Here is a 22875-nt window from a genome sequence, read left to right on the forward strand (position 1 = left end):
GAGAAAACATTTAGTTTTTGCCGTCCCTGGTCTTCAGAAGCCCTTTTGGGACAGGGTCCAACAATAAAGTCTCTGGCACCCCACTAAAAGAAGCGGATGCCTTAAAGTACTACATCTTTTTCTCCTAAAAGCACACAACGCAGTGTAGATTGGTGGCTAGAAATTCTTCTTCCTTCTCTTTTCCTTTCTCCCTCCCTCACATCCTTTCCTTCTTTCCTCCTCTCCCTTCCTTTCCTTCAGGAACTGAGCTGGGCTATCCCTCTAAGATAACGAGAATGTCTTATCCCGTTAGACAAGGGTTAGAGTTTGGTAGTAAGGGGGGAAAAAAATCCAGTGTTCATTCATTGCATACCCAGCATTAGCCTTAAAATTGGCCCGTGGTAGGTACTCAAATATTTGAAAATTACTTATACTTCCTCTCTGGATAAGGCAAGCACTAAGCTAAGCAAGGGAAAAAATTTAAACTAGCTTCCTGGAAGGGAATTTTTACTTTTGCTTTATCAAACACTTAGAACTACCTAAGCAGGAAGCAAGAGGGACACAGGGTAAAGGCAAAAGAGAATCGGCAAGACTTGGGAAAGTCCTCCCAAATTTGATTTTCAGAACCAAGAAAAATCAATTTTGTTCCCAGAATTTCAATCTATAAAGCAAGAAGCAAGAGGATAAAAACCTCCTGCCAAAAGTCTTCCAGGATTTGGAAACCATCTTCGATTCCTACACTTGTCTTACCTGTCCTCGATTCACATACGCAGAACAATTTTTAGGTCACGTGTCCTGATTCTGGAGTATGTATGTGTGTGAGAGAGAGACAGAGAGAGAGCATCTCAAAAAGTCAAAACAGCTTTCCCAAAGAAGAGGCAGCATGCCAGCCATAATAAGCTAATTCTATTCAAGTATGTTACCCTCCAACTTTCCAGTCTTGAAGAGGAAACCTTTGAGTCCCCAAATACTCCAAGAATCACCACTACCCCAGGGTGCCTGGGTGGCTCAGTCAGTTAAGCGTCCGACTTAGGCTCAGGTCATGATCCTGCTGCTCATGGGTTCGAGCCCCATGTTAGGCTCTGTGCTGACAGCTCAGAACCTGAAGCCTGCTTCGGATTCTGTGTGTGTGTGTGTGTCTCTCTCTCTCTCTGCCCCTCCCCTGCTCTGTCTCTCTCTCTCTCCCTCTCAAAAATAAACATTAAAAAAAAATTAAAAAAAAAAAAAAAGAATCACCACTACCCCATAACTTATTTGCATCTCCACTTTCAAAAACCTGGTAGATTACAAAGTTATTTGTTGACTTTATTACAGCCTTTCATATGCTGGTTAATGCCAAGGAAAACCACTTCGAAAGTCATGCATATTATTCAGCTCTTCAGCTAAAAAAAAAAAAGAAAAGAAAAAACTGATTCCAAAAAGTTATGCTTGCCTCTAATTTATGGAAAATGAAAACATAACTAGTCCCCACAGATAGGTTAATACTGGCTTAAGAAAGTTTGGGTGGTGGGGAGCAGATTCCTAATTATCATGTTCTCCATGCAAATTGGATTTTCAGAAGCAAGGGAAATACAGAGAACTTTAGTCTATGAAGCAAGACACAAAAGAATAAAGTTGGCGTGAGCCGCGTGCGAGCTGCTTCGCTCTGGCAATTTACCCAGCCTGTCTTCAGGAAGAAGACTGTCACAGGACTGCTGCAGTGGCCCTACGGCAACTAGAAGTGGCCCTGGGGATCTGCTTTATTCTAATTCCTTATCTCTTTTCATTGCATTTCCAAAAGAAAAGTGGCATTACTCTGTATTGTTATAGAAAGAATATGAAAGAACAGTGAACAAACCCCCGACTCCACTATCCCTTGCTTGACCCATCATTTCGGTTTTTGATGCCTTAGTTTACCCATCTGCAAAATGGGAAGCTTGACCTATTACATCAAAGAATACCTTCAGCTACAAAACACACATGTATGTTTTCCTCATTTGGCCAATGAGGCGAGAAGCCAATGGAGATTACTAATTTGTCCAAAGTTACATAGCTACTAAGTGCCAATGCCCGTCTCTGAAAAAAGGTCCGTTTCATAACCAAGCCTGCCCTTTTAACTGTTGGGCTATGTTCTCTCTGCCAAAAGAGATCAGAATCGGTGTACAAAAAAAATCAAGCAGTGATTTTCCAGAAAGCGACTACACACCTCAATAATTCATCGAGCTTTTATTATTACCTTCAAGGCTGATTAACCAAGTACAACCTTTCTCTTTGTGCCCGAGAGACATTCACACCCTGGGTTGCTCTGCAGTGTGGAGGCACATACATCATTTCCCTCAATGCATTTCCACGTAAGAAGAGTAAATCAGAAAAGATTTAACTATAACATGCTTTTTTAATTAAAAAGAAAAAGAGAACTGAAGCCAAAATTGGGAGTATGTATATAAACCACAAAAATCCCTTCCGGAGAAGAATAAAAAAGAGCAGGATTCAGATAAGATGATCCCAGGGGATACAGTGTGGCTAGAAAGGGAGAGAAGCTCAAGAAACCTGACCCTGGGAGAGGGGCATGATGGACAAGAGAAACAAATCCCGTCTTTATCAAGAGTAGGAACAGAAGTCCAAAAAGAAAAAATACAGAGGGGATAGAGGGGGAAGATTCCACAAGAATAAGTTCCATCCTTAGCCCCGGGGCCCACGTAAAGAGTGAAAGCCGATAAAGTACATGTTAAAACTGGAATATAGTGGAAGGCATGCTTATGAAAGGTGACTGTTATTAAGATCCAGATGATCCCTGACCTGGGGTTCACTGATGCTCTTTACCAAAAGCGTTCAAAGGTCAAAATTACCTGAAAGGAACATCTCCCTTTATTTAATTGTTAACTTAAAGAAAGATAATTTATCACTACCCATTGTGTGAAATAGCAAGGCCTACATTAAATTATTCAGCTTAGTCTCCCAGTTTTTGTAGGTATGTTCTTTCAAAGGGTTGTCCTGGTCTCATAGTCCCTGACATTTGAAACCCCCGGTTTAGCACAATGGTCTTATCAAAAGTCCTCTTGCTTCCTGTGCTTAAACCAGACCTTTATAGAGATCTATGGACATTGCATAACAGTGTCATAAGCTAAAAACACAAAGCAGAGCGGCAGAACAAGAGTCCAGGCTAAACACCGGAAAGGACACGGCTATTCAAAATCGGAATATTCTGATAATAAAATTTCAAGAAAGTTTTCTTTATTATTTCCCCAGGCATCCCTGCCCAGACTATCTCAGACAAGATAGTTTTGTTTTAACATAAAAATCACCTCTCTCTCCGGACCTATAAATAGTGAGTGCCATTACCGTAAGTAGTGGTCCAGATCACCGCCTGCACAAAGATACTTGGCCAATGGAGTGAGGACACGCTGAAATCCCACTATGCTACCCTAGCTATGCCGCGTCCCTTGTGCAAAGGCTTCCTGCGGCGGGGAGAAGTGGGGGCATTTATTTCTAATGTGCCCAAAGACACTATGATAGTGATGCTATATGGGTACACTTGTCTAGGTAAACCACTCAAATCCATCTCTTGAACCACCAGGAGTTTAAGACTGAAATTTGTGAAGTTAACTAGATTTTTACTATATTCCAGTTTTACTTTGACAATAGTTGAAAGAACGAGTTTGTTTTGTGGCCAGGGCATCTATATATTACTCAATCTTTCCATTAATGAAGGCTTAAAAAAATTTTTTTTAATGTTTATTTATTTTTAAGAGAGAGAGAGAGAGAGAGAGAGCGAGCGAGCATGCACACGAGCAGGGGAGGGGCAGAGAGAAGGGAGACACAGACTCCGAAGCAGGCTCCAGGCTCTGAGCCGTCAGCACAGAGCACAACATGGAGCTTGAACTCACGAACTGCGAGATCATGACCTGAGCCAAAGGCGGATGATTAACCCACTGAGCCACTCAGGTGCCCCTGAAGCCTTTTTTATATTTAACCATTTCACATTACCACAGGCCAACAAACATAGAACACATTACTCGTAACGTCTTAACAAACAACCAAAATCTTTCCATCAATTGTCTCAGGTGTGAGGAGATGTTTTTGAACAAAAATAAAGTCACCTAGTTTAACACATGAAATTCACGTGTAATACATTAAATGCAAATATAAACATCCTGTGAGATAGCTCATCTACATGAGAACTACAAAGTAAAATACTGACAGTGGTTCCAGTTACTGGAGGGATTATAATGATTTCGTTTTTTCCTTTTGCTTTTCTAGAAAGTCTACATTTTCTAAAGTTAGCATCCACTTATGTTAAAAATAGGTAAAAAGCCAGATTCCTTCTTGGGGCTAAAACATGTTCTTTCTAGTAGAACACCACTATTATGTCAACGTCTTGGAATAAAAATCTTTTATTTTCACCTTTCGAGGTAACAAAAACTGTGATTTAAACCAAAGCATCATAAAGACCTATAGGAAAAAAAGAGGTCGTTCTATAAATAATTATTTGCTGACTGGTTAAGTATGCTCCACATTTTACTTAATCATCTCAAGTGGGAGGAAGGGGGGTATCATGCTTATTTTAGTAAAGCCCAAGGTAAATTAGCAGCAGATCTGAGAACTGAATTTGTGCCTTCAGATTTCAAATCGAACATTCTTTCTATCACACCGTGCCTGTGTCCCTTGTGGGAATAAAGGTTATTATATCAAACCACCTACCATTTATCCTTATTCCTCAAAAATGAAAGCCGAATATCTATTTCAAGAGTCTCATACATTTCTTTTTTAAACTGCTATGGTCAGATCCCATCACTGTCAGGTTTTTTGTATAACTTTGGGGACACCATAAATTCAGAAAATAAAATGTTAATTACAGCTTCTCTTCTCTACCCCCCACTGCAAAAATTATTTTTACTTAATGTTATACAGTATGAGGCAAAAACAATATCCAGCAGGGACAATTAAGGCAGAGACACCTGCTCTCATAAGCAATTCCTTTAGTAGGATGCTAGAAGTAAGGGAACACACTCAGATATACTAGATAAACCTCGTACGCGGCTTTAAAACAAGTACGGAATGAGCTACCTGAGCCAAGAAGAGAGGGAAAACCCGAACCAATGGCTTTCAACTGTAATATGTATGTATTTAAAAAGAGAGAGAATTGTTCATTGTTTAATTTGAAAATCTCCAAGATTCACATGCTTCCATTTTTTCCCCTTTTCTATTCATTTCTTATTTTCTTGGCTTTTTGTGCACTGGGGGTGGGAACCAGGGGCAGGCTTACGTGTTGTTTTCCTGTCAAATATCACAGTATTTCCTTTCAGGACTAAATGAAGGCTGCCACATATACATAGTCAGCGAAACCGCCGCTCCTGGGAGGTTTGCCGAAAGAAACGTCGCACAACCTTCCAACACCGAGAATTGAAACGCAACAGAATTTTTTCCTAGTGCAAACTCAGGAGTATCTACCTGTTTCATTTCTCTCTCATTTAGCCTTTGCTCAACTTATACAGTAAGCACATGTGAGCTGTGGACGTTGTGAAAAGTGTGCCCCTATTTTTTTTCTTTCCTTACTGAGAAGGTAAAATAGGTAATTAGGAAAGAAGCAACAAATGAAGGCCAGGGGATTGTTCTAGACCACGACTACTTCCAGTGCACATTTTCACAAATTCCTAACTGTCCTGCAATCAACTTATGTAACTTTGGGTGAAATTAAAACGTAAGCCCACTAATATGCTGAGTGACGTAACTTTCTACTATGACCACACTTTCCCTAAAAATTTATGAGATGAATGTTACATTTGGAACTAAGCCTTACAAATTTGACATTCTATTTATGATTTTTAAATTAATGTTTATTTTTGAGAGAGAGAGAGAGAGAGAGAGAGAGAGCGAGCGAGCACGAGGTGGGGAGGGGCAGGGAGAGAGGGAGACACAGAATCCAAAGCAGGCTCCAGGCTCTGAGCTGTCAGCACAGAGCCTGACACAGGACTCGAACTCACAAACCCCAAGATCATGACTTGAGCTGAAGTTGGACACTTAACCAACTGAGTCACCCAGGCCCCTCTCTATTTATCATTTATATGTATGCTCTACTTTCAGGATTTAATCTTCCGGGCTCTGGGAGAGGGGGGATACAAAAAAGAAAAAATGGCAAATATGACAGAAAATTAACCTCAACTCTGACAAACAGCCAAATAAATGAGTCAGCCTGCTTGATCCTACATTTATTTAAATAAATCACCTTTGATCAGGGCCGGTGAAAAACAGCAGCAACCTTTTATCTTTTGAGGCAGGTAATTACAGGGTGATATATACCAGAAAATAACAAAAAGCCACACTTGTCCCAAAACAAATACCCAAAAATCCAATGAAGCCGTCTAGTAACAGCCACTAAAATAATCTTCCATGTATTATTTTCTTTGAGTCATTTTAAAAATAAGCAGCCAGCTATCCATCCTCTGGGCACTGGGATGAGTTTGCCACAAAAGCCACTTACATTTTTAGAAGCCCAAGTCTTGACAAATCAGTTCCTAAGAACATAATTTGTTACACGTTGAAGAAAGCCTGAAAACACAGACCTCGGTTAAAGAGGCTTCCATATCTTGTTGTAACCTTTCCAAATGTAAGTATGTGGGAAGAATACCCATAAATTTAACTTGAAACTGAAACGGAAAATTTCCAATTTAAAATACATTAAAATGTGGTCTTTGAAAGGAAATGAAAATAGCTTTAAAACATATGAAAAGATGCTCATCATCACTCATAAGAGAAACCTGAATTAAAAATTAGGTATTATTTTTCACTCAACAGATGGGGGGGGTTAATAAATGAACGGTGTGGAGAAACAGGTACTCTCACACATTGTTGATGCAAGCACAGAGTGATATAACCTCTTTGACAGGCAATTTGTAAGTGTCCATCAAAATTTAAATTCCACTTTGCCTTGGAGCCATGATTTTACTCCGAGGAATTTATCCTACGGATAAACTCATCCATGTGCACAAAGAACTATGTAAAAGGTTATTCATTACAGCTTCGTTGGTGGCCTGAAGGAAGGCTCACTGTAATGTCATTTTGTATCATGTGTGCATTTACCTATTCAAAAAAAAAAAAAAAAAAGTAAAATGGGAGGGGGGGTTGGATGTGATTTGTACAGTTTAGAAATTAGAAGTGTTCTCGATTCCCCTACAAAAGCAAATACTAAACGGCCCTAGACAAGATTCATTCCAGAACCCTGCGACAAAATGCTATGTTCAGATGGCTTCCGCAGCTGCATTAGGAGAGAGCTTCTTACCATGAGCCCCCTTTGGTCCTTTAATAACCAAAATCCCTTGGCGGGGGTCTACTGTGGACTTGAATTCCACTTCACAATAAGCAGTATTTCAAAAAGATTCCAATTTATTCCTTGCAAAAACATACCATGTATAAATGTAACTGTCACTCGGGGAAGCGGGACTGCGTTATGCTGCAGACTTAACACAGACTGCAAGCATGTTCCCCATGTCTTCTCCAGCAAACCCTGCCAACTGGGCGTCTGAAATGTCCTATTGAAACAGGTGGTGTCTGAACAGAATTGGATTTCTGCCTATAGAAACCCGAGTTCTAACAACTGCTGTGGTTAGTTTTAATTTTCAGTCCTCAAAATTAACTGCTTGCCAGTGATTCAGAAATAGACTGAACAACATGTTTAGACTTTGGCCTGTTTAATTGAGGAAAGCAAGCAAGCAAAAAAGCCTACCAATATCCTACCACCATTCCATGAAGAACAACAGAATCAAAGCAGACCATTTGCTTTCCAGGCCAAAAAAAAAAAAAGAGGTGGGGGCGGGGGGAGCAGCTGTAACAAAAACTCAATTCTCCAAAGATGCCTGTGCCTTTTGTGCTTTCTTTAGAGCGGCATAGGGATGCAACTACCTTGCTGAACATACTACATAGGAGCCCTTGTGAGGGCTTGAGAAACCTTTATTTAACCTGCTGGAAATACAGAATTCGGAACAATGATAAGAGCTGATCATTTTTCTAATGAAAACTTGCATCTTAAAAAATGATATTCTAGGGGCGCCTGGGTGGCGCAGTCGGTTAAGCATCCGACTTCGGCCAGGTCACGATCTCGCGGTCCGTGAGTTCGAGCCCCGCGTCGGGCTCTGGGCTGATGGCTCGGAGCCTGGAGCCTGTTTCCGATTCTGTGTCTCCCTCTCTCTCTGCCCCTCCCCCGTTCATGCTCTGTCTCTCTCTGTCCCAAAAATAAAAAATAAACGTTGAAAAAAAAAATTAAAAAAAAAATGATATTCTAGGGGCACCTGGGTGGCTCAGTCGGTTAAGCGTCCTTGACTTTGGCTCAGGTCATGATCTCGCGGTTCATGAGTTCGAGCCCCGCGTCGGGTTCTGTGCTGATGCCTTGGAGCCTGGAGCCTGCTTTGGATTCTGTGTCTCCCTCTCTCTCTGCCCCTCCCCTGCTCATGCTCTGTCTCTCTCTGTCTCTAAAAAATTAAAAAATGTTAAAAAATGATATTCTAAACAGATCTTTGTTTCATTTGATACAAGCAAAATACAAACTGCCAGAATTCAACTCCTTGAAGAAAGATCCTGTGGGCTAAAATTCTTTAAATCCAACACTGGCCCATCAATGTGCCAGACACACTAACCGGTGGTCAAGATGCCTATAAGAGCAGGTTACACTTTATAACAAACCTTTTCCACTGTACCCTTAAGTGCTTGAAATACACATGGTCAAAGATCTGTCGACTTTCTTTTTTTTAAGTTAATTTATTTTGGGAGAGGGGGAGGAGGGAAGAGAAAGAAAGAGAGAGAGGGAGACTAATTTGAGAGAGAGGAGAGGGAGAGAGAGAAAGAATCCTAAGCAGCCTCCACACTTCAGCTCAGAGCCCTATGTGGGGCTCAAACTCGTGAGCTACAAGATCATGACCTGAGCCAAAACCAACAGTTGGACACTTAACCAACTGAGCCACCCAGGCGCCCCAAGATCTGTTGATTTTCTAAACCAACAAAGGAAAAAAACAAAAAAACAAGAAACAAACAAAAAAAACAAGGGGCTGAATATCTACTATGTGCCACACACCATGGTTGGACATTCCCAGTAAGGAAAATACAGTCTCACCCATTTCACAGATGATAAACTGAAAAAAAAATTTTTTTACCATAGAAAAATAATTATACATTGTGAGGTTCAGGACATACCTTTAAGATCTAGATTAAAGGAATCATAGATATCTGTCAGTACAACACAACATATCATTCGAGTTTACCATGATTTTCTGTGGATTTTTTTTATTTTTTCAATTTACATCCACGTTAGTTAGCATATAGTGCAACAGTGATTTCAGGAGTAGATTCCTTAATGCCCCTTACCCGTTTAGCCCATTCCCCCTCCCACAACCCCTCCAGCAACCCTCTGTCTGTTCTCCATATGTAAGAGTCTCTTATGGATAAACTGAGATTCTGAGAGATGTAATAACTTTCTTCAGCGAGAAGACGACAAAAAATGAGGTCTCTACTTAAATCTGCCTCATTTCAAAGCTTTTCCAACTGTATCACACTCCCTCCCAACATGGAAGCCAGGGAAGTGAGTTAGTGGAACAAGGACTTTCAGCTTATATGACAATACACTATCATTACTTAGCCCACACCCAGAAGAAAACCTCATCCACTTTCAGTCAAAAGTAATGGATATTAAACCCTTCAGCACGGTAGGACTGAACTCTAGCTACTAAGAAAGAGATCAATAAAGAAACAAATAATCTATTATGATCGTAAATAAAAAAAAAAAATCCTGACATCCTAATGAGCATTTTGAAAATCACTAAAGAAGGATTCATCTGTTCATTTATAAAAAAAAAAAAAAAAAAAAAACCAGCAGAAACATCTCACTGGAATTCAGAGATGCTTCTCTACAGGGAACATTTGGTCTTCTTGCTTCAAAATTCAAGGACAAATGGATTATTATATCAAGTCTTACCCTCCCAAGTTTATTGCTCACTGTCCTCTACCTCTCCCACCAACCAAAATATAACATAAGATCTCAAAATAAAGGCAATCTCCTCTCAGAAGCGCTCCTGGCCCCTACCTTCTTCTTCTTACAAAGACTGACAGGGGCTAGGCCCTAAACAAAATCTACAATTTCCCTAGCAAGCTCTTTTTAGAGGAAACTACCTTTAGCGTCTTGTAGCTGAAACAGCTCTGTATTCCTGTATTTTCACAACATAATGCTTAATTACAAATATGTCCTTCCCACAGAAGTGTTTCCTTCTTTTTTTTTTTTTTTTAAGTAAGAGTATCCTTAATATTAGGGACTTACTCAACAGAAGAACACAGGGTACATTTTTTTTTTTTTTTTTGCAAACTAGTTAGAAACAAGTTGTAACAGTACAAAAAAAAAAAAAAGGTTGTCCTGTAGTTATTGATTTATGCTTTTTGAAGTAGAAACAAATCTGCAATTTTTTAAGATTCTTCTAGAAAAAGCCAAATTTTTGGAATCGTTTTCTCCTAAAAGTTAGAAGCATTTTTCCAAGATGCTACCGCCTCTAAAAATAACCTTTCTGATCTCTTGAAAAGCCAAGTTCAACTTTTAATGGTGCTGTGTACTTTTGGTTTAAAAGAAAAAGGAGAAAGAACCATAGCCAAAACAGTAAGCTTATTCCACTCATGCCTTAAGCTGTAATGATTTCACACAGTACACAGGAATACCGGATTAAGTTTCTCCTTTAAAGAAAGAACATATACATCTATGTCATACAAGTAAATTTTTTTTCTTTTTTTAAAAATTTTTTAATGTTTATTTATTTTTGACAGAGAGAGAGAGAGACAGAGCATGAGTGGGGGAGGGGCAGAGAGAGAGAGACAGAGAGAGAGACACAATCTGAAGCAGGATCCAGGCTCCGAGCTGTCAGCACAGAGCCTGACGCAGGGCTCGAACTTACAAACTGCGAGATCATGACCTGAGCCGAAGTCAGACGCTCATCCGACTGAGCCACCCAGGGGCCCCTTCTTTTTTTTAATTTAAGAGAGAGAGAGCACATGAGCAGGGCACGGGCAAAGGGGGAGGGAGGGAGAGAAACAGAGACAGAAACAGAGAGAGAGAGAGAGAGAGAGAGAGAGAGAGAGAGAGAGAGAGAGAAAGAGAATCCCAAGCAGGCTCCATACTCAACACACAGAGCCCAGCGTGGGGCTCAATCCCATGACCCTGGGATAATGACCTGAGCAGAAATCAAGAGTCAGACACTCAACCGACTGAGCCATCCAGGTGACCCCATGTAATGGGGTCAGCACCCCCTCCTGACCTTAAAACCCAGGCAAAAAAAAAAAAAAAAAAAAAAAGTTTATCTAAAGAGACACAGTCATGACCAAGATTTCTAATAGACATCAAAACAAAGGCAACAAAAGCAAAAATAAACAAGTGGCACCATATCAAATTGACAAGCTTCTGCACAGCAAAGGAAATGAGCAACAAAATGAAAAGGTAACCTATGAGGAAAATGTCTGCAAATCATATAAGGGCTTAATACCCAAAATATATAAAGAATTCATACACCTTAATCTAGCAGCAACTACAAACAATCCGATTTAAAGTGCTGCCTGAGAAGACACACAGTGGCCAGCAGGTACATAAAAAGGTGCTCCACATCACTCATCATCAGGGAAATGCAAATCAAAATCACAATGAGACATCACCTCACACCTGGCAGGATGGCTATCATCCAAGAGAAAGGAGATGGTAAGTATGGGCAAGGATAGGGAGAACACGGAATCCCAAATGCACTGTTGGTGGGACTGGACACTGATGCAGCCGCTATAGAAAAACAATACAGAGGTTCCTCAAAAACTTAAAACCAGAACTACCACAGGATCCGGCAATCCCAATTTGTGTGTGTGTGTGTGTGTGTGTGTGTGTGTGTGTGTGTGTATACAAAGGAAATGGAAACAGGATACCGAAAAGACATCTGTACTTCTGTGTCCATTGCAGCATTATTTACAACAGCCAAGATCTGGAAATAAGTGAATGGATAAAATAACAGAATATTATTCAGCCACGAGAAAGAAGGACATCTTGCCCTTTGTGACAACGTGGTGGAAACGAAAGCATTAAGCTAAGTGAAAGTCAGAGAAAGACAAATACAACATGATATCACTTATACGTGGAATCTAAAAAAGCTGAGCTCCTAAAAGCAGAGACTAGATTGGTAGCTACCAGGGCTGCAGGGTGGGGGAAAGGGTGGGGATGTTGGTCAAACAGTACAAATGTCCAGTTATAAGATGAGTAAGTTCTGGGGATCTAGCAGAAAGCAGGGCAATTATAAGTAATGCTACTGAATTACTATTTCAAAGTTGCTAAGAAAGCAGATCTTAAATGTTCTCACCAAAAAAAGAAATGGTTATTATGTGATGTGATGGAGATGTATGGTGGGAGTCATTCTGCAATATACAAGTGTATCAAATCAATACAATGTATACCTTAAACTTATACAATGTTATATGTATGTCAATTGTTCCAGTAAAGCTCAGAAAAAAAGTTTCTTAATTATTATTTAAAAACTTTTTTTTCACATTTATTCATTTTTGAGAGACAGAGACAGAGCGCGAGCAGGGTAGGAGCAGAGAGAAGGAGACACAGAATCCAAAGCAGCTCCAGGCTCTGAACTGTTAGCACAGAGCCCGACGTGGGGCTCGAACCCACGAACCTTGAGATCATGACCTGAGCTGAAGTCAGAGGCTTAACCGAGTGAGCACCCAGATGCCCCTTAAAAAGTATACTTCTAATAAAATCAAAATGGCTCATAAGTTAGTAACGCCATTATCGGCTGTATTAATAAACTAACACAATGATAAATGTTTACACATCAGGTAAAAACAATACAAGGTAGCCAAAAATCTAGGTAAGCCAAAAAATGTTTATTAGTCTATAGATTCTCACATTTCTATAGAAGACTAATATTCCCCTATTCAATGGATTTTTTAAAATCAAATCTATGGGATTACCGTTACTTCAACAATTTTTTTAATTTTAATTTTACCACAAAATTTACTGGCATCAGTCCCTTAAAGAATGTATGTGAAGTAACTGGTGTGCCTGAATGTTTCACATTTCAACTTATTTTAGAGGTGTCAAGACACCCTCTAAGTTTAATAGGAAAAAATCTGCAGGCTTCAAACAGCACTTAAAAAGAAACACAAAGAAGGAAAGTTAGAAGTCAAGGAGGATAATTCTGCGATCAAGGCTGACAAGAGTGAGACAGATATCTACTGGAGACCCTCTCAGGACGCAGGCCTGCACCCTGCTGCATTATCACTGACCTGTAACCTCTTCCCTAGCTCGCAAGCAACCCTTAACTACTCTGGGACTAAGTGGGGTTTTTAAAAGTTTTTGTGTCATATTTACTTTTTCCTACAACTCTTATCAGAAGCCTGCTATATTCAAGTTCCAGAATCTACAGGCTCCAATTACCCACCTAACTACAGAGCCGAGAGGAATAATCAGAAGCATAAAATGCCACCATCATAGAAAGAAAATGAGAATCAGGATTTAAAATAAACCAGTTCATTCTTTTGATTGAAGTACCATTGGCATACAATATTGTATTAGTTTCAAGTGTGCAACAGAGTGATTCGACAACTATACACATTATGAAATGCTCACCATAAATGTAGCCACCATCTGTCACCATACAAACTTATTACAGTCTTACTGACTATATTCCCTATGCTATACTTTCAATACTCGTGACTTACTTGTTTTATAACTAGAAGTTTGTACCTCTTAATCCCCTTCACATTGTTCACCAACCCTCTCCTCTCCACCCCTCTGGCAACCACCAGTTTGTTCTCTGTATTTACAAGTCTGTTTTCTGGGTTTTTTGTTTGTTTTATTTGGTTTTGTTTGTTTGGCTTGTTTTTAGATTCCACATAGTAGTAAAATCATGGTATTTGTCTTTCTCTGGCTTATTTTACTTAACAGAATATCCACCCTCTAGGGGCACCTGGGTGGCTCAGCTGAGCATCTGACTCTTGGTTTCGGCTCAGGTTAAGATCGCAGAGTCATTGGACCAAGCCCTGCATCAGGCTCATTGTGAGCCTGCTTAAGATTTTCTCTCTCTCTCTCTCTCTGTCTCTGTCTCTCTCTCTCTCTCCCCTGCTTACACATACACTCTCTCTCTCTCTCTCTCTCTCTCTCTCTCTCTCAAATAATAATAAAAAAATTGAAAGAATATCCACCCTCTAGGTCCATCCACACTGTCATGAATGGCAAGATTTCATTCATTTTTTATTTCTGAGCAATATCCCATTATACATATATACCACATCTTCTTTATCCGTTAATCTATCAAAGGACACATAGATTGCTTCTATACCTTAGCTATTGTAAATAATGCTGCAATAAACATAAAGGTGCATACATCTTTTCCAACTAGTGTTTTCATTGCCTTTGGGTAAACACCCAAGAATGGACCAGTTCCATTTTTAAGGGCATAGCCACAGGTAAATAGCATCAACACTGTGTTCTTGGTAACTACAAAAAGAATAAAACAGGTTTTTAAAAAAACACCACTTCCTTAATAAATGTATAACAAATATCTAACTTTAAAATGAGTTGTATTACCAAAGGCTATTTCTTCATGCAGATATATTTCCCCATAAAATACTGTATGTGGTGGTTCATTTTCTAAAGCTGGCCCAATACCTATTTAACCCATAATCTACTGACATAGTACAATGCTGAATGAAGTGTGTAAAGGTACTTACAATGCTTCAAATGCATATTAGTATTTCAGCTAAAAGGACAGGAGCTTGGCAAAATTGGACTCCCAAAACATGGACCTCGGGAGTTCCATGTAACCCCAAATGTTCACACAAGTGCATACACGGGTGATTCTCTTCTGAGAGGGTCCATAACTTCTCAAAGTGGTTGTTGATAAGCCCACAAAAAGGGGTTGCAATAAAGGGAAAAAACTGTGTTCTTCCCTGCATAGCCCTCGGGTAGCTTTTATGGTAGAAAGGAGGCATTTTGCGCAGTGACGGTCCACACATTTGCACATAATGATAAGTTCATGGATGCAAAACTATCAAACGCCTTCCAGAAAAACTAAAGTGAAGTGAAGAAAATTCTAAAAAAGGAACATTTCAACACTTCATGGGGTCTGAACTGCCCACATAAGAGGACACAGGAAGTTCATCTGAAGTAAAATGAGGACGGTGATTCCAATGGCACCCACAGTAGAGTAGATTTCCACTGGTAAACAGAGCTTGTCTGTATAGCTGACAGCTGCAAATATTCCATATGTTTGTGCTACAAGAAACTCCACTTAAAAATCTTTCCCCATCCTGGGGTGCCTGAGTGGCTCAGTTGGTTAAGTGTCTGACTTTGGCTCAGGTCATGATCTCATGGTTCGTGAGTTCAAGCCTGTGTCGGGCTCTGTGCTGACAGCTCGGAGCCTGGAGCCTGCTTCAGATTCTGTGTCTCCCTCTTTCTCTGCCCTTCCCCTGCTCACACTGTCTCTGTCTCTGTCTCTCTCTCTCTCTGTCTCTCTCTCAAAAATAAAAACATTAAAAAAAATTTTTTTTAATTAAAAAAAAAATCTTTCCCCATCCTAACCAAATCACACTGACAAAATATTTATCACACCTTGGCTATCATTATCTAAAAAAAAAAAAAAAAAGAAAGAAATCCACCTTTTACCACCATATAATGCAAACAAAGTAAAAGGTGTATTTAAACGACGTAAACATGTAATGTGAATGAGTATACCTTTTCTATTAATTTTTATCAAGAAAATCTGGATAATAACCTATTTAATTTTAAACATGACTTCCAACTTTACCTAAAAGCTTCTATAAACTGATATAACAAAGTTCACACACTGTGCTTTTAATTGAGCAGGGTTTATTGTTTTTGGCTTTTTGTTAAAATAGATTTCAACTGTGTGGACTATAAAGCTATTCTAACCAACAGTGCAATTTCAGATTCATACCTAGTTAAAAGATTATTGTTTGCGTACCTCTTTATCCCAAACCATGAGTCCATAGCTAGGTCATTAAGGTACTTCCTCTCTTTTACCACTCTCACATTATTATACTTAACACACTAGCATCTATTTTTTGATGCAAAGGTTTTTCACAAGACAGTGCCACTTACCCCGCCTGCCTTCAGCAACTTTCTTCTAAACTCCTCTGTGGGGTTGTTGAAAGTTAGCTTTTCACAGCGGAGGTGATTCACTGGTGGATGGCCTTCAAGATGCAGGAATAAGTCATAATCAAAGCGGACTTTCTTAGGTTCTTCCTAGAGATTAAAAAAAAATTAAGAGTTATTCATATACAAATTTTTTTAAGTTTATTTATTTCTGAAAGACAAAGACGGAGACAGCAAGAGACAAAAGGAGGGAGGGAGGGAGAGGGAGAGAAAGAGAGGAAGAGGGGGAGGGAGGGAGGAGGAGAGAGAGGAAGAGGGGGAGGAAGGGAGGGGGAGGGAGAGGGAGAGGGGGAGAAGGAGAGGGAGAGAGAGAGAGGAAGAGGGGGAAGGAGGGAGGGAGGGAGAGAGGGAGGGAGAGAGGGAGGGAGGGAGAGAGGGAGGGAGGGAGAGAGGGAGAGAGGGAGAGAGGGAGAGAGGGAGAGAGGGAGAGGGAGAGAGAGAGAGAGAGAGAGAGAGAGAGAATCTTAAGCAGGTTCCGTGTTATCAGAGCAGGGCCCATCGTGGGGCCTGAACTCATGACCCATGAGATCATGACCTGAGCAGAAATCAAGAGTCTGATGCTTAACCGACTGAGCCACTCAGGCGTCCCATATCTACAGATTTTAAAAGTAAAGTTTTATTCTTCACAGATACCCAACAGCTATAGTGTCAAAGTGCTGGCGAAAGAAAATTATCAAGGAATTATCTACAGAGCAAAATGGAAATACCTGATGAATCACTTTCTGGCTTTCTAAGAGAATAAACTCACCACTTTTCTTGCAATATCTCAAGTGGTATAACACCACCAACACAGCCACCCACCTAGAAACCTAAGATAACCCTGAAGCCACTTCTTCCCCTTCCCACTCTACCCACCTCCACCATCACCAACAACTGAACTGCCATTTTCTCTCCTAAATATTTCTTGAACAAGCCCTCTAACCCATACTCTTACTCATTGCCCAAGCTACAATACGCTCCTTTCTCTTGTAGGTCCTCCTCCTTCCGGATGGATTCCTCTTCAATTCCTCCTTCATTGAGGCCTCAAAATTACCCTTAGGAGCCAAAAACCTAGCGATTTTTACAGCTTGATGAAAATTTCAAAAGCTTCCTTCCAGTCGCCATTAGGATAAAAATCAAAAGCTCACTTGAAGGCCTCATAGGGGCTTTCAGAACCTGGTTCTTGGCTCCTTATCCCACCACTGTCAAGGAACACATGGCTAATGGTTGTTCCAGTATTTACTACGCTCTAGGCTAATCCTGGGTTTCACCCTTGCTTTACATGACTACCTTCATTGCCCTCCTCCATTCCTCCACCCTCGTGTCACCTAAGTAACTTCTCGTCCTTCTCCTTTCAGGTATCACTTTGGGGAAACCTTCCTAGAAACTCCACTCCCAACTTCCCACTGCCTCTCTTCTGTTCTGTATCTCTATCTCACCCTTGCACATCTTAGGTTGATCATCCTATTATCTCCCTTTTTCCTGTGAAATCATAAGATTCTTGAAAGGGAGAACAATAGTTGAATCGTCACTGCACACCCCCCGACAACTCATTTAGCACCTGTGCATAGCAGAAATGCCATAAACAGCCCTGAAATGAACGAGGAACACAAAATAAGCATCATCTCCAAGAGAACAGAATCATTAGAATTTCACGATACCCGAGTTCTGCTCTCAAGGCATTACTTTAGTTAGCTAAACATTTAAACCTCTCTCCACACCGATTCTCAAACATCCCAGGTGAAATGAAGACTGAGGATAGTAACAATAACTAACATCAACATTAACAGTTATCTCATTCAATTCTTATAGCTCTCCTCAAGGTCAGTTCTGAGTCCTGCTTTGCAAATGAGGAAATTAAGGCACTTAGAATTTGTTGTATTACTTTACATAAAAACTCCTTTTGTGTCACAAATACTAACCACCTTTGTGACATGTTGTAATTGTTTTCATTAGTCATTAGCCTTGCCATTTTATTTTTAATGGCTGTGAGAAGTAATTCGCAAACCATAAAACCCACCCTTTTTGAAAGTATACAACTTAGTGGTGTTTAGTGTATTCACAGAATTATGAAACCATCACCATCGTCTAATTTCAGAACATGTTCATCATTCCAGAAAGAAAACTCAAACACATTAGTAGTCATTTCCAATTCCCCCCCGATCCTGCATTCCCTTATACCACTAATAATCTATTTCTGTTTCTCTAGAATTGCCTATTCTGTGGAGCTGGCATTTCATACAAACACAAAAAATACACACACAGCATGTCATCTTTTATGACAGTCTTCTTTAATGTGACATGATGTTTTTAGGGTTCATACATGGTGTAATGCGTCAGTTATTTAGTTCCTCTTTATGGCTGAATAATATTCCAATGAATGGGTATACCAGTTTCTTTCATCCACTCATTGGTGGATTTATATGTGTATTTTTTATATTTTTTAGCTACCATAAACAATGCTGGTATTAACATTTGTGTACAAGTTTTTATCTAGACGTGTGTTTTCATTTCTCTTGAATATACACCTATGGGGAGAATTTCTGGGTCATATGGTACCTCCATTTTAACACTTTTACAAACTGCCTTGCTCTATATATATATATATATATATATATATATATATATATATTTTAGTATGTGACATATTAAAATTTTACATAGTCAAATAAAGCAATATTTTTCTTTAAAAAAAAAACTTCTGGGGCGCCTGGGTGGCTCGGTTGGTTCGGCATCCGACTTCGGCTCAGGTCGTGATCTCGCGGTTCGTGAGTTCAAGCCCCGCGTCAGGCTCTGTGCTGATGGCTCAGAGCCTGGAGCCTGTTTCAGATTCTGTGCCTCCCTCTCTCTCTGACCCTCCCCTGTTCATGCTCTGTCTCTCTCTGTCTCAAAAATAAATAAGCGTTAAAAAAAAAATTAAAAAAAAAAAACAAACTTCTGGAACATCTGGGTGGCTCAGTGGGTTAAGCCTCTAAACCAGCTCAGATCATGATCTCGCAGCTTGTGAGTTCAAGCCCCATGTTGAACTCTGTGCTGACAGCTCAGCCTGGAGCCTGCTTTGGATTCTGTGTCTCCCTCGCTCTCTGCCCTTCCCCCACTTATCCTCGGTCTCTCTCTCAAAAATAAGCAAGTGTTAAAAAATTTAAAAAGAAAGAACTTTTTATATATGTAATGTGATGTAACAAAGTGATGTGAAACTGGTTCTTTTAACTCGAAAGTCTTAGTTCCTGAAACTGTCAAAATGTAGGCATTACCTGCTACAAATTTATGATTTCTACCTCCTCATCCAAAGTTCTCCAAATCAGTCTCCACTCATTCACTCACTATCTCTACACTTCTTTTGTTTTAATGTTTATTGATTTAGTTGAGACAGACAGAGAGATAGAGGAAGGGCAGAGAGAGGGAGAGAGAATCCCAAATAGGATCCACACTCAGCATGAAGCCTGACGCGGGGCTCGATCTCCCAACTGTGAGATCGTGACCTGAGCTGAAATCAAGAGTCAGATGCTTAACTGACTGAGCCACCCAGGCGCCCCTGCCTCTTCTCTTCTACCTCCAAGCAGCATGAAACCTGCTCCTTTCCTCTTTCATCAGAATACCCCCTCCCTCCTGGTTTTCTTCACGCTTACTGGCATTCCTTCTCAGTCTTCTTCACCGGCCTCCTTGCTTTCTTCACTGACCCTTAAACATCCTTTAACTTTGGGCAAAGTCCCCAAGGAGCCGACGCCCATTCACAGGGTGTCACTTCTACCTCTATGACAATGACTCCCCTATCTGTACCTCCAGCCCAGTTCCCACTTGACTGCCATTTATGGGGGCTCCACACCACATCTGCCCACATCTCCACCAAGTTGACCCACAGCAACTTCAAAGTCATGGTTGGTCTTAAACTGGAGTTCAATTCATCTGTCCTTTCTCCCATACTCTATATTTTGGCAAACAGAAATCCTCATCTCTTGCCAAAGTTAAAATACAGAAAAACCGTCCCCAGCTCTTCCTTCTCCCTTGCTCAGCACACTCAAATAGTCCCCAAGTTCTACTCCATATTCTCCCTTAGGAACTCTCAAATCCAACCCTTTTGTCCAGTTCCCATACCCTCGCCTTAGTTAGACCTTCATCATTCCTCACCGGGTCACCTCCTTGTTTTTCAACTCACCCCATTTTACCTCCTACAGTGGCAAGACAGTGATCTTCCCAATACAAAAATTAGATTACATCTTTTCATTGGTATAAATGCCTTTAATGACTCATCATCTCCCACAGGATAAAATCCCTCTTCCTTGGAATAACCATCTCAGTCCTCTAATACCTTTCCTGCATTTCCTTTGTTCTCTTATGACACCCTGTGTTTCCATAATTTCGAAGCACTTGTGGTTCCCAGTACTCTACATTACCTCATTCGTTTTGCCTTTCACATCTAGTGCTCCCCACGCTTATACAGTTTTCTCTCCCAGCACCTCTCCCTTCCCTTGCTTGCTTATTAATGCACTCATTATTCAAAACCCAGATAAAGCATGAAATCCACTGGAAAGCCTTCCTAATACTTCCAATCCAATCTGTATTAGATATCCCTCTTATAGCATTCCTTTATTAATGTAATTATCACATTGAATTATGGTCATTTTTCTACGTACCTGCCTTTCCTCTCCATTGTAAAACAGTCAACACAACCTTAGAATTTAATTAAAAACATAAGAAGGGCTGTTTTCTGCCTTATAATTGGGACTGTAAATTTGTAAAGCCTTCTGGGAAGACAATTTGGCAACAGCTATCAACATGCTAACCCAGTAATTCTACTTCTAAGAATCTCTTCCCACAGAAATATCCAAATATGTGCACAAAGATACATATATTATAAAATGTTCATAGTAGCACTGTTTGTAATGGAAAAAAAATTGAAATAATCTTTGAGTGAGTATATCATATCATTGAATACCATTCAGATGTTTAAAAATACAGATTTAGGGGCACCTGGGTGGCTCAGTGGGTTAAGCGTCCGACTTCGGCTCAAATCATGGTCTCAACGGCTCGTAGGTTCAAGCCCCGCATGGGACTCTGTGCTGACAGCTCGGAGCCTGGAGCCTGCTTCAGATTCTGTGTCTCCCTCTGTCTCTCTGCCCCTCCCCACTCATGCTCTGTCTCTCTTCTTCAAAAATAAATGAATATTTAAAAAACATTTTTTAATACAGATTAAGAAAGGCATAGTGCCAAGTAGATTAAAGGTAAGTCACAGAAAATATTAAAGTATGATATATTATGCCCCTGTCTATCTCTACTTGACATAGATTTTATCTGTGCATCTTTATGGGGGCGGGGGGGGGGGGGGGAATCAGGAAAGACAACACCAAATAGTTAACAATGATTAAAAGGACTCAAAGAGTATGCTTCTACATACTTTTCAGTATCACTTCATAGTCCACAACACTTTTATACCAAAAAAAAAAAGAAAGAAAGAAAGAAAAATCACTTTTCAATAAAACTAAGGGAAATGACCACAGAAAGTGACTACCTTTCTATGAATCCTGAGTGCAATTTTCTTTTAAAGATTTTTCTTTTTTCTCTTGAGGAAGGAGAAAGTACTCACAAACTTGTGCTCTAGCCAACGGATCTCTTTCTTAGAGGGCAGACTTCATTATTATGTCCATCTATGCTCCTCAGGAAAGAGTCTTCTCACATTTCAAACAAGAAAGCATGCATTTATTCTACACATAAAGCTACTACACTTCCTCTAAGAGGTGGAAATCTGGTTTTGGCAAGATCAGACTGTCCCTCTTGTTCTGCCTCGGTCCTTGACATTTCCTCAGGTACCTTCTCTGAGGACGGAATGAAAGAGAGAAGCAGGGAGTCCTTTCATCCTAAAACGCTAGAGTCAATTATGTTTTATCAGTGTGCCTATTGGTTTCAAGTTTCTGCAACACTCGTAATTCTCACAGATAAGCTTATTTTGTTGAACACAAATACAAACTAAGACAGAATACACGTACGTGAACCCAAAAGAAGTAGTGACAGACACTTCACCCCCCCCCCTTTTGGGGTAATGACTCTGACTTCGCAACTAAATGTAGAGCAGAAATGAAAAGAGGCTTATTGGAAGCAGGGAAAGCAAACGATGAAGACAGAATGGAGGACAGGATGATCTCATCCTCAATCTGCAGCAGTAGGACTCTCCCAAGATCACTTGGAGCTTGCTCTCACCTCCTCTGAAAGCTGAACAATACTTTTCATAAACCATTATTGTAATGAGTGTTCATTCTTAAGACAAAGTCGAATAAACTCCAGGGCTGAATAAAATGATAAAAACTCAGAACACATAGAATGTCTATTCTGGGGCAAGAGCCTGGACTTACTACATTTTTACCCACAGATCATTTCAGAGGGAAGAGGAACGAGAAATGTATCCAGCTCGGAGAATACAGCAAACCTTTGGTTCGTAAAAAACTGCAAGATCAATGAAAAGAGAGGACAAAGCAATAATTTCTTTTTTTAATTAAAAACTTAATAGCATACAGAAAAGAACATTAAATACTACACCCAGGAACCTTCCGCTGAGATTAAACAGATGTTAACACTTTTACTGTGTCTACCTTTTTCTTCAAAGAAATAAAATTTTATAAATATAAGCTGCTCTATCCCTCTTCCCCAATAACCAATGCTATTTAGTTCCTGTGGTATCATTTCAATTCACACTCTTATACTATGTATGTGTATTTCTAGAACATCATTTATTCTCAGCTTCAGTGGCTTATAAAAATATA

General features: G+C 40.0%; 1 protein-coding gene across 3 annotated transcripts in view; it reads right to left on the reverse strand.

The window, feature by feature from the left end:
- MLLT3 (MLLT3 super elongation complex subunit) overlaps window positions 1–22875 on the reverse strand; it is a 285909-nt gene that overhangs the window by 101069 nt on the left and 161965 nt on the right. For all 3 annotated transcript variants that reach the window (XM_047064901.1, XM_047064917.1, XM_047064909.1), the window contains one exon: window positions 16088–16231. In XM_047064901.1, the coding sequence (XP_046920857.1) occupies window positions 16088–16231 (144 nt within the window). The remainder of the gene's footprint in view (window positions 1–16087; window positions 16232–22875) is intronic.

Source organism: Lynx rufus, unplaced genomic scaffold (assembly GCF_022079265.1).
Source record: "Lynx rufus isolate CCGP_SWC_20201006 ecotype Redwood Valley unplaced genomic scaffold, mLynRuf1.p SCAF_10, whole genome shotgun sequence".
NCBI classification, from domain to species: domain Eukaryota; kingdom Metazoa; phylum Chordata; class Mammalia; order Carnivora; family Felidae; genus Lynx; species Lynx rufus.